This window comes from Phoxinus phoxinus, assembly GCF_949152265.1.
Source record: "Phoxinus phoxinus genome assembly, chromosome: 6".
NCBI classification, from domain to species: Eukaryota; Metazoa; Chordata; class Actinopteri; order Cypriniformes; family Leuciscidae; genus Phoxinus; species Phoxinus phoxinus.
The window spans coordinates 24,024,910-24,037,896 of NC_136881.1; the positions used below are offsets into that span (position 1 = coordinate 24,024,910).

Below are 12,987 nucleotides of genomic sequence, written 5' to 3' on the forward strand. Positions count from 1 at the left end.
GTAGGCTATGAATAAATGTTTTTATTTTCAAACTCAATACATTAAACGACACATTGGTGCAATGCCCTAATTTTGAAAGGCACTATCTTGCAATTAAACTGTACAAAACTTTACAAAAAGCAGCCACTGTCGATTGTGTACAAATGAAGAATATGCAATAAATACACTTGTAAAAATAGTTTTCTCATTAGGAAGTTGTATTGCTCTTTTTGTTGCCCTGATTTATGAAATATTCTCTTATTACACTCATTAAAGCCATTTTATTATATACAATATATTATACAGCTGCTAGCTCAAACACTATATTGAACAAATAGTCTGGCTATAAATTAAAATATCAGAAAACACTACAATCATTTATGTTCATGCATGCGTGTTGTTACGCACTGTAACAACTTAAAATATGAGTCTTTAAAGAGTTCAAATCGTGGTTTACATCAGACATCAACGTCTATTTCCACGTCTTCATCCTCGGAGTAGTCTTGACTTGTGTGGTCCGAGAGAGACGACATGGGGGACAGACACAATTTGTGCGCACTCTTGTACTCATGACCTAGCCGTGGCGAGCACTCGGGCCCCGTGGCTCCAGCTGCACACCTCTCCAGATCCGCCAATTTAGCGAGTTTATCCAGAGGCACAACTACACCCGTGGACCTGACCGACTCCACGTCCGCTTTCATCTCCTCCAGGTCTCGCTTTAACTTTGCCCTTCGGTTCTGGAACCAGGTTATGACCTGCGCATTTGTCAACCCGAGCTGATGGGCAATTTGGTCTCTATCTGCAGGGGACAAGTATTTCTGACGGAGAAACCTTTTCTCTAGTTCATATAACTGGTGGTTGGTGAAGGCCGTCCTAGATTTTCGGCGCTTTTTAGGACTGTCCCTTTGCCCAAACACAGTCAACCCGTCCCTTCCTGTCGAGAAAAAAACCCAAAAACGTTATGATCCAACACTGACAGATTTTAGGTTACATTAATAATAGTAGCAGAACATTTTAGAATATTGCTAGCCTACTAAATAATTTCTAATGAAGAAATGTAGGCCTATTTACTTTTGATACGAACTTTCATTATCCATTATATTGAAAAGTTGATATGACAACAGATTCAAAATTAATTTAAACATGAATCAATGAACAAATTAACATATAATCAAAATTACTTAGTTATCCATGCCACTGTACTGTAAAAAAGTTGCTACCTTAAATAATTAAGTAGCCTACAATTAACTTGCATGTTTAAGTCATTTTAACTTAAATGGCATGACTTTAAAAAAATGAGTTAAATCTTGTATTTAACTTGCAATGTAAAACATGTTGTTATAACCTATTGATCACAATTTTTTTTTTTTACTATTTGTACATTAATTTTGAATTATTATTATTGATTTATTTTACAATCTAAAACTTAAATGACACTCTGTCTTGTCTTACCTTCTGCTGCATGGAGCACGCCTAATTCGAGACCTTTGAACGTTTTGCTCGCCAGCTCCTGCAGAGCACACAGAGGCGATGTTTGAGTGATGAGAGTCTGCCTTGCTATAGTGATGCTCTGCCGCGCTCTCTCTGATGCTGGAATCCGGTGAATCCTGTGAGGTCGTTTGACAGTAGGTTTGCTGAGGATGTCTGCGATGCTGAAGGGCGTTAAGGGCTTGTTGGAACTCGCAGGTGGTGGAAGGTGGTCCAGGGGGTTCATCCCACGCCTATCCATAGCCTCACACATTTTGACAACTTTGGTGGTCGTCATCCAAGCCTTTGCCAATCAGCTTTGGTTACAAAACTTGTGTTAGAGAAGTGGTAGCAATCAAAATATTTTTTTGGCGATAGTCACTCTCTGTCCAGTTTTCAATAATCTTGCAGCACGTGATTGTTGCCTACCGCACAGCTACAATGGTAACGTCCAACGAGTTACTCTCTCACTAAGCATCACCACCCAACAGCAAGTAGCAGTGAGACTTGTGCTTTGACAGCTCTGCAGTTCTGTAAAGAGTTCTGGAGACTGAGGAGACTTAGTGATCACTTAATTAACTATGACGGAAAGGCGGAGTCGTGTAAAGTGATGAAGGTTTGTCTTTGTTGTTTGCCTTCTAAGAAACAAACAGTCCTAAACGACGACTGATCATTTAATCTTACCGAAGCTCTTTAAAAGTGAACAACTGTGAGATACTAATATTAAAAAGCCTTCGCGCCAATTATTTCAATCAATAGCCTAATCAATAAACGTGTGCAATATTTTATCATTGAGAAATATATATTTGCTGCAATGCAATATTGTTTACGAAGCAGTCTGGTATTAGGCTACATCAAATATAGCCCATTTATAGGTAGGCTATACGTGTTATTGTTCTCTTATAAGGAGGGAAATCATTTTGTGCCTTTTGAGTCTTTTAGACAAGGTAAAAAAAATTAAGTGAGCCATGCATTTTCTAAAGCTCATATGCGATCGCTATATTGGGCTACACAACATGAAGTAGGCTAGCTATTAATATGTATTAAGATAATTAGGCTACATAAAACATATTGGCATTTTAGATTTGATTTGTTATCCGTTTAATACCGGAACTCGTGCCTTTGTCCTGAGTTCTAATTACCATATTTATCATGCTATAAAAAGTATTAAATCTTATACCGATTCGTTAAATCTTAACCAAAGTTTTTTTTCTTCTTCTTCTTCTTGTCGTTATTATATAAAATTATAAAGCGCATCCTTAAAAAAGCTCCCCAAATAAATTCGTTCCCCAAAGTCATTTCAGAATTAAAACAAATAAGTTAATTAAAAAATAATTAAAATAACGTTTATGAAATATTGATTCTCAACTTCAAAGATTAGGCTAATAGAAGTGGTCCAAGATATGAATGCAACCACAGAACAAGATTGTCTGGTTTGCCCATATATGAAACTTTGAATGTGAATGATAGACTGGTGCAAATTGCCATTGGATGAAGGAAAATGGGAAATTAGGACAAAGGATGGACTTATTTACCTTAACTTTATATATTAAACTTTTTATTTCAATGTGGAACTATTGTGGGGTCTTCTTGTGAAATTTGGTTAAAAACATGCAGACCAATAAAACTGAAAACTCACAGTTCTCCTATTAATATTGAGCACAAACTTTAACTTTGAAATGCATGATGTTAAATTAACATTTACTAGAGCAGTTACCCCAAATATCTCGCATTGTCTCACAATGACAATCACTGATTGTTAAAGTCTGAAACAGGCTTTATGTTCAAATTTGGTTGAAATATATGACGTATTTAAAGATTAATCAATCAAAAAATAATCAAAATGATTAATGTGAAAGCCCATCTCTATATCTTAAAACAACTTGTTTATGCTTTTGAATTATAAGTTAATTTAAATTCTTTGTTCATTTGTTTATCTGTTAAAATGTCGTAGTTTCTCATTTATTTATTTAACTTTGAGTAAACTTAATGTTAGTTGATGGGTCGGTGTGAGAATTTGAATGAGTTGTGTATGAATTAATTTGTAGGTATATCTGTAATGTTGTTAATTATTATTTTTGTTTATGATTTGTCTTTTGTATTCTGCATTTGTGTTATGGACCCTCTTGACAATTAGATGTTGCATCTCAAGAGGCTATCCTTTAATAAATAAACAAAATGTGATCTCCACATATTTGTATATTCAAAGGGAGATTATAGACAGCCTGGGTGGGCAATGAACATTGTGATTATATGGAAGATCATCTGTATAAAGTAAATCAGCTGCTGAGTCCTTCAGAGAGAGTGATGTCAGCTCAACTAAAGATTAGTTATAAATTATAAAACGGCTGATCTGAAGAGCTATATGAGGCAAATATGGAGGCAAAAAAAGTCAACGAAGATGCAATTAATAGAGGAATAAATAAAAGTGTCAAATAATGATATACAAACCTATTGAAATGCCATGTTTAAAATTACCTTGATTAAAAAACAATTGTGCAATCTCATGCGTGTGAATGTGAGAGTGTGTTTAAGGAGAGATGGAGGAAGTGGAAAGTGAACAGTATCCGATATCTAAGAGAAACATGAGCTTGTGGTAATCCACCAAATCCCAACCCCTTAAAACAGACCACCTTCAATGATTATTAAGTTACATACTGTAAGAATGTGATATTTTGATCAAACGTTTATTTCGGTGTAATACAAGCGTTTCATCTCACATCTGAACATTCCCTGATGGGAACAGCTTTGTCTCGATAGAGCCGTCAACATGCGGATTGGTTACACATTTTTAATATCTGAAAAGTGAACATCTGACTTTTTAAAAAGATAGCTCATCAATAGCTAACTAATGCAATAGCTTAAAAAAATAAATAAGGTTAAATCCAATGTCATTCTTACAATTTTTTTTTCAATGTTTATACGAGAATCTGAATTAGATTACCTAAGAATGCCTTTATGTTTCTGTTAGGTTCAAGAAATGTTATTTTGGACAGCTTAGATGTGAAAATGAAGTCACCTTCTGAAAATATGAATGGATTTTGAATAGCTTGCAAAAGTTTCACACAAGTTTCCAAAAAACTAACAATTTAATGTTACTCTCTCTCTCTCTCTCTCGACAGGAAGGGATGGGTTGACTGTGTTTGGGCAAAGGGACAGTCCTAAAAAGCGCCGAAAATCTAGGACGGCCTTCACCATCCACCAGTTATATGAACTAGAGAAAAGGTTTCTCCGTCAGAAATACTTGTCCCCTGCAGACAGAGACCAACAGTTATTTGTCTATTATATTACTATTATATTAGTCTCTATATATATATATATATAAATGCCAGCATTTCATACATTTTTGATGTGAATCTTAAGTGATTTAATCTTGCAAAGTGTGTGTGCTGCATGTAATTTGCCTTTAGTTCAGAGTATCAAAATGTTGGAAGAGTCACAAAGAAACAAATTTCCCCATGAAAATTAATGAGAGCTTCAGGGAATTTAATTCAAAATGATCAGGAAAGCACAATTAACTTTTCAATATATGCGGTTTATTCCAAAATGCCAGACTCAACACTTTCCTGAACACATACACTGCACAAAAGTTTCACTAGGAATTCACTGTGTGAAATTTTCAGTTTTGTTCAAGGTGATCAAATCTATTAATTATTGAACAAATGAAAGGATAAATGTTTTAAGGCAAAGAGCCCCCATTCTACGGGTAAAAGCCCTACAATGGCATCACCCAGTGTTGGTTGAAAGATGCCTGTACTGCAACAAATCGTTTTCCATTAGCGAGGAAGAAGGGTTTGTTTATTTTATTTTGCCATATCAAAAATGTTTTAATTTGTATAATATTTATATCCCTAATATTACTGACACTCAGCCCTGCAGGGTCTGCCCCATGCAGACATTATTTGCAACATGATTTTTATTCAGAACAAGCTTCTATGATAATTTCTTGTCACACAAATTGTCTATCTTTAGTACAAATAGATACGTTTTGTTATATTTTGTTATTTTGTAAAAAAATATATTTTATACAACATTTAAAATGTATATGTTGTTGTTGTTGTTATTATTATATTATCATTAGTAGTAGTAATAATATAGTTGAAGTGTGTATTTATAGCTAGACAAGGAAAATAATTAATGTTATTGCAATTTGTAAGGTTTGTAATATTTTATTGTAGCACTTTTATAACAACAAATGTTTAAGAACAGGATATCCTAAAGGTCAGAGATCAATGATTTTGACTGCTATGTGAACAAACAGGCCAGGCTTATGTTGAGGGTCACAACCTTCAGATTAGTCACAGTAAAACATAAGCCAATGGAGATGGGGGTAAAATTACACATATCTATTAAATTAAAAGAGAACAAAGCACATAACTGCAAATACTGGAACTATACTGAAAACACACTAATAATAGGTATTACCATGTGCATTGTGGTGGAAAATGAGTCGAGCACAAAACAACAGTGTAACAATATATGTCATGTAGAGAACATACTGGATTTGAAAAAGCAGTTTAAAAACAAATAACAGTAGAGACTGAGAAAAATTAGAGATTTCTTGACTCTGAATTAAATGTGAATATAGCCTATTGTGTAATGGCTTCAGGCCTAACAAATAATTAGATTCTAAATCAGTGTAATTAAAAGCTTGAATCACAGAAGAAAGAAAAGCTCATCAAAAGCGAAAAAGAGATTTTAATACCATTAAATAATGAACTGAAGCAAGGAACATTAATGTAATCGTGTATTTCCCCTGAAGGTAATGGTGAATGGGCTGGAAATTTTAGAGTTTTTTTTTTTTTTTTTACGTTGGTGAAAACAACAGACTGAAAAAAATGATAAATTATTGATGCAGTCAAAAACACAGAAATATGTGCCTGTTTATTGTTTAGGAGATCAATATTTTTTGTCTTATATTAGACTAATAAAACATTCATATTGTTATATTAATCATATTAATTATATTAATTCGATGATAGGCTATTATAATATAAATTTTAATCAAATTCACTCATGTTTTATATAAGGTCCAATAGCCTTGATATAGGCTATCAGACAAGGCTTAAAATCGATTAAAATCAGATTTCTTTTTAAATTAATATATCATTAGATATTTTATAGGGTAGGCTAAGTTACTTTCGTAATGACAATCCCCTGGCCTGAACCTACAGTCTACTCTATGGTCTGAACAAAAGCTTGAAAGTAAGCGGAAAGCATGCGAGTGTGCGGTTTACTGAACTCTGTGCCGCTGTCCTGAGGCTTCACTGACATAAGTCTGCCACCTACTGGAGACATGAGGAACTTAAATAGTTCATGATGTTTCTATAACTGACTGTCTGTAAAACAACACAAGAACAAGACCGATAAATCGAAGAGCCCCATAGCTACAGGCACACGCTTTGTTATTAAAATGATACTAGTTAATACAACAAAGGCTATGAAAATCTCCAAATCATAGGCTAGGCCTACTCCAAAAATATATATCTGTACCAGATTCTTTGAATTTAGAAATGACTGAACTCTAAAAATGCAACCTGTGTTTCACTGAACGTGGGACTGAGGCTTCACAGCAGTCTGCTGCCTCTTTGTCCCGATGGCAGAACATTTGTTACACTGCGCCCATGTGGCATTGTGCCTGTCTGCTGGTTAGGCCTGATGCCAGCGGACACAGTCATTCCCTTTGAAAGCTGTTCACACAGCCTGGCATCAAAATACCTCCGGTTGCCTCTAATGGTATTTGAGAATGTAGCATATTAGGAATGCTTTTGTATTCCAGGAAAACATGAAAACATGTCATTCCAATATAATAAAACATGTCAAACAATATTACACAAATGCAAATAGTGACTAAAACAAACAAACAAAGAAACAAACAAAAAATGACTGATGAGTAATTTGGCTCAATGACAGGTCAAAGTGTCAAACCTGAAGTGTTTAATTAACCCAACAATGGAGACTGTTTCAGTGCAGCTCTGCAGTGAGTGTGTATGGAAGTGCAAGTGTGTGTGCTATCAGTGGAAAATTTACTTTGAAACGATTTTCACTCAGAAATGGCTAGTCAGTTTTACAAATATTTAAAGAAACAAATTGAAATAAATGTGCCATTTTGAAGTACAGTAGAAATGCTGAAATGGTATTTTCTAGTAAAACGTATTCCAATGAACTTTTTTTATACAACTTAGAAATATAGGCTATATGTTTTTACAGTCTACATTGCTTCATTTTAAAAACTCGTACTGGACACTGCAGTACCCCATGCAGCTAACAAAAATATGTTCTAAGAACGTTTTTCTAATGTTCTTACATTTAGTCAAAGTTATCTGAATGTTTTTTGAAATGTCTTTTAAAAAATGTTTTGGTTATGTAACATTAAGGAAAATTCCATTTGATCATTTTGCAAACATTATGGGATTGTTACCTTTGAACTCGAAACGTTCTGAAATAAGTAGTGACAAAAAAAATAAAAAATTTGACGAACGTCCAACTATGTTTCAGAAAAAAACAAAAGTTCCATGTTTTTGTGGTAACATCATGAGAACATTGGACCAGATACCTTAATGAACGCACTCTTAAAGGGATAGTTCACCCAAAAAATTATAATTCTGTCAGTAATTACTCATCCTCATGTCGTTCCAGACTTTCATTTATCGTCGGATCAACACAAATCAACAAATGAAGATCTTTTTGATAAAAATCTGAGAACTTTCTGTCTCTCCATGGACAGCTACACTATGGTTTAGTCTGAACTCAGTCGTTAGAATCAAATGGTTTAGTCCAATTTTCTGAAGAGACACAATCGCTTTATATGATGAAAATATTTAATTTAGGCTTTTATTGCATAAACATTGATCAGCAAACATAAACAGAAGCTCAACTGAACCTGTTTGATGCGCGAGAACAAACGTGCAGCGTAACAAGGGAATGAACCTCATTGGTTCTTCCGTAAGCTCAAACGTGCTGCGTAACACACGAATGAACCTCATTGGTTCTCGCATGTCAAGCAAACATGCTTGAGCTTCAGTTTACCACAACTGATGTGTGAGCTGATGAAAGTTCTGTTCATCACATGATCGTGTCTCAATTCATATAGGTTATAGTTTTACAATCTCTTTATGAACTTTTTGAAGTTTCAAAATGTCAGTTGCGTAGCTGTCAATGGAGGGTCAGAAAGTTCTCAGATTTCATCAATAAGGTCTTGTATTTCTGAAGATGAACGAAAGTCTTACGGGTTTGGAACGACATGTGGGAGAGTAATCAATGTAAGAATTTTCATTTTTAGGTGAACTAACCCTTTAACGTCACTGGGAGAATGTTTACTCATAACTTTGAGAGAACCTTGCCAGAACGTAGAGCCAAAGTTCTGAAAACATTCCCTGTTTGTCACAGTAACACGTCATCCTTGTCTAGCCAAATATTCACTAGGAACATTTGAAAAGGCTGTTTACTATTCATTTCGTTATTTGTTATTATGTTATTTTTTAAGTTACTTCATTTTTTTAGTTACTTCTTTTGAAATTGCTCCTTATATTATTGTTACACAGAAATATCACCTGCATCTCTGTCAGTGTCTGTCGGAAACATAATTGAATCTGAGCATATTGTGCCACTAGGATGTCATATGGTCTTCTTGTCAGATCAATGAGTTGCTCTGACTGAACCCAGCTTTACGTATATCACAGAGAGACAGGGGGAGGGCTGTGGGGATCTGCTTTGAGCCTTTAACATCAATTACACTCAGTTTGATGAATGGGATGGCATTAGAGAAGAGAAATGCTCAGCTGCTCTTTGTATGTGAGTAAGTATGTGTCGGAGTGAGTGTGTCTTTGTTTTCATTTGTGAAGTCACTTACTTAGCAGCATCGAGCTTTGTGTTTGTGTGTGTGTGTGTACTGTACAAGAAGAGTATCTGTCTGTGTCAAAGAGGCTTTGGTCGCCTGTAGTTTGGCCCAAACACTCCCACATTGAGCCTGTCAGACACTCATCAATCAGAGGGGTTAGTAAAAGCCATTTAGGCGGTTTAACGAGCCGGCCAATCACAGGAGAGTGGGCTCATTAGCATACTCAATTGCCCTCATTTATGCTGGAGACTGTTGGAGGTTTGGCCTCATTGTTGTCATAGTATAGTGCAGGAATGAAATGTCTGAACAAACAATATTGCACAAAGAAAACAAGTGAAGAAAATAAAATAAAAAACATGAATGTCTCGTCACTCCAGTTACTCTCAGATCTTTCATTCTTCCATGCTCTATTTTTCTCCTTATTATCTCTCTCTATCTATTTGATTTTATTTCACAATTGTTCTCATTTACCAAATTTTCTTTTTTATGTAAAATATTCTTAATGGGTAAATGCATAACAAACTTTTTTTTTATCTACACTGATACGCTTTCTCACATATACATTTAGTAATACCTTATAGTGTGTCAGATTATGTATTGTTAGAGTTATTCTTACATTTTGACCTTTATAATAACTTTGATCAATAAGATCTTATTGTCAAGACCTTATTGTCATTACATTATATAATAACAACAATAATAGTAAGTTATTCATATTATTATCGTCAGATCAGGGGTTACCTTTGTAATATAATACGGTTAATTAAAAAACAATAACATTATTTCATTATATAATAATAATAATATAACTCTCCCCACTATAGCTCATTGCAAAGACACAAGTTCATGTCAAACCGCCCTGTTGGCAGTATTAAGTAATAATAATAATACAATCCATAAAAAGATTGTTAGAAAAGTCATTATTTAAAGGAAAAGTATATGTGTTTCATACGTCTTCTCTGTACTTTCTATGCAACTTGTACTGCAGTATGTCCATGGACCCTTGGTTTAAAACCCTGTAGTGAGTGGACTGGCTCTGCACGAACAGAATAAAACCATAAATACTATAATCACAAACTAGCAATTCCTTTCACCCACGCAGCTCTCTGCTATACACCTGCTCTCTGAATCTGTCCTAGAGCCACTGACTTCTCCTCCTCTACACTCCAAACCACATGCTTTCCCAGCCAAATAAGACAGTGATGAATCCAATGGGTTTTTGGTGTCCTGTTTTTATGAACTAGGCCTAAATAGGCAGTGACTCTATTCTCCCCGTACAGCTTTTCTGCCGGCCTGCTCTATTGTCCTTAAAAGAGACTAGAGCCACAAAGAGGAGCTACACATTAACACAGCCCCTTGTCCTGGCTATTCAGTGTAGCAGAGCACAGCTGTCTCACAGCACACTCTGCGGGTCTGAAGGGTGAGGGGTGACAGGGGGTTCACTTACATTGAGCGGCCCCCTCTGGAGCACGGAGTGAAGAGTGTTTGGGAGAAATTGAGAAGGATGGCAAAAAAAGGCTCACTATTTCCAGTGATGGAGAGGGTGCTTCGTCACACGTGACAGACAGTTTGGGCGGCCCCTTTCTTGGTCGCTTTGCTAACGGTGCGGCTCGACTTGGACTCGTGTCTTTGTGACGAGCCGGAGTATGTGCAGAGTGTGTAAGCTGAGTTCAAAGGTCTTTAGCATAGGGAGTCTGCTGTATGGTGGAGGCTGGGTGATTAAAACCCTTTGGTGTTTTAATAGCATTACCACATTGAGATCGTGTGTGCAGATGATTACACTGACTTTCAGCTGTACAATTTGGATTTACTGTTTACATTTTAAAATATTCTTGTCGATATTAAAAAGATTTTTAAAATGTGAGAACTTCCCAGTGGTCTTGGACTTCAGTTTATCAACTGCTGCCACTGCACACTGACACTGAAACTTTTGGATTTGGATTACATTTTTTTTTAAATGTTTGTGGTGGAAAATAAAATAAATAAATAAATAAATAAATAACTAAAATAAACGATAAACAAACAAACAAATAAATAAATAAATAAATATAAAACATGTGATTCAAAAAGTTACTTTTTTGGGGGGGGGGGGGGGGGGCGTTGATATGTATTATACTTTGTAAGATACTTTGTAAGTTACTTTGGATAAAAGTCTGCTAAATGAATAAATGTTAATGTATACTGTATGTTTTTGATTAGATGTTATTATAATGGAAATGTGCATCTAACACATTTCACAGAACTCCAAAACAAAATGGTTTCATTTTCTCAAATAAATGAAGTTAGACATTTTTAAGATTCTTGCTCACTATAAATTGAGTTGCAGCTTTTTATATGTTCAGTAAAAATGTAGGTTGGACATGTAGGTAGGTAGCCTATAAATAAATTAAGCAAGGAACACATAACATAACATAAATTCAGCATTTTCCTTTTCAGTTCAACAAAATGTCTTTCTTTTTTTTCATCTCTACTGATTAAATGTAACATAAAATACAAAAAATACCACATGCATTTCCAGCAGCCAGTCACATTTACCTTCACTGCATGCTTATGCATCAAATATTCAAATATATTAATCATAGTTATTTTGATGTCTCATTATTATTATTTTAGCAGAGACTGCACATTTTTCTACACATCTGTGTAAATCAGCATTGTCTTAGAAAATTCCCAGTGTAATAAAATATGCTTACATTCGCTTACAGCCCAATTACATATCCTTTGTTAAATCAAGAGCCTTTGGTATATTCGGGACAATTCAATTAATCTTATTCTCAGCATGACACCCCAAGAGAACATTTCCTGAGCTTATGATGACTGATGTTTCATCCGCACTGCTCTGACATTGGTCTTATCTGATCTGAGACCAGCTTTTAGTGGTTAAGAGTAAGACTATATAAGGAGGAGCAGTCTTTATCTGTGTAAAAATGTCTGTCAGCGTAAACCTAATAAAAGTAATTTAGACAGATTTACACTTATGATGCTGGAGTGGAGGGCAGGAGAAGAGAGACAGAGTGATTTATCATGCAAGGAAAAGACAAATTAACTTAATAACCACCAGACTCAGCACTGGAGAACAGCCGTTATCAGCCAACAGGAGTTTAAAACGCGTAATGGACTGTGATTAAGAACTCATTTAGCATGAGGCCACGGAGATATGGTCCCGTTGTTGCACCTGCATGTGCGTTTTTATGAATGTAAGTTTTATGACCCAGTTCAATTGAGAACGTTCACTGTATAGTTACACATTTCGCCCCAAAATAATAAATAAATAAATTATGTCATCATTTACTCACCCTCATGTCGTTCCAAACATGCACGCAGATGTCTTTCCTCTGTGGAACACCAAAGAAGATATTTTGGAAAACATTACGACCCTAAAGGCAGCAGTTTAGGGAATCGATGGATGGATATTTTATTATCTTTCACTATTCGGATAAAATTAATATAGGTTTGGCACGAAGGGTAATTAAACGATGACAGTATTTTCATTTTGGGGTGAACTTTGGGTGATCTGTTTATTCTATTTATTTGATCTATTTAATTGTCCAGCAGAGGTCAGTATGTGAGCTCCATTTATTTGAATTTTCATTATATCACGTTGGTTTAATTCATGACGATCTACACACTTTAAATCCACACATTGCAACATTTTTTTAATTATTGAAATGTATTATACGAATAGGTCAAATCTCAAATGT

General features: G+C 35.1%; 1 protein-coding gene across 1 annotated transcript; it reads right to left on the reverse strand.

Annotated features, from left to right (window-relative positions):
- Positions 1-437: 437 nt before the first annotated feature.
- Positions 438-1,744, reverse strand: lbx1b (ladybird homeobox 1b; the record flags this gene model as incomplete). The annotated part of the gene is made up of 2 exons (XM_079615938.1): positions 438-913; positions 1,432-1,744. The coding sequence occupies 2 exons, from the start codon at positions 1,742-1,744 to the stop codon at positions 438-440; spliced, it is 789 nt and encodes a 262-aa protein (XP_079472064.1).
- Between the last annotated feature and the right edge of the window lie 11,243 nt (positions 1,745-12,987).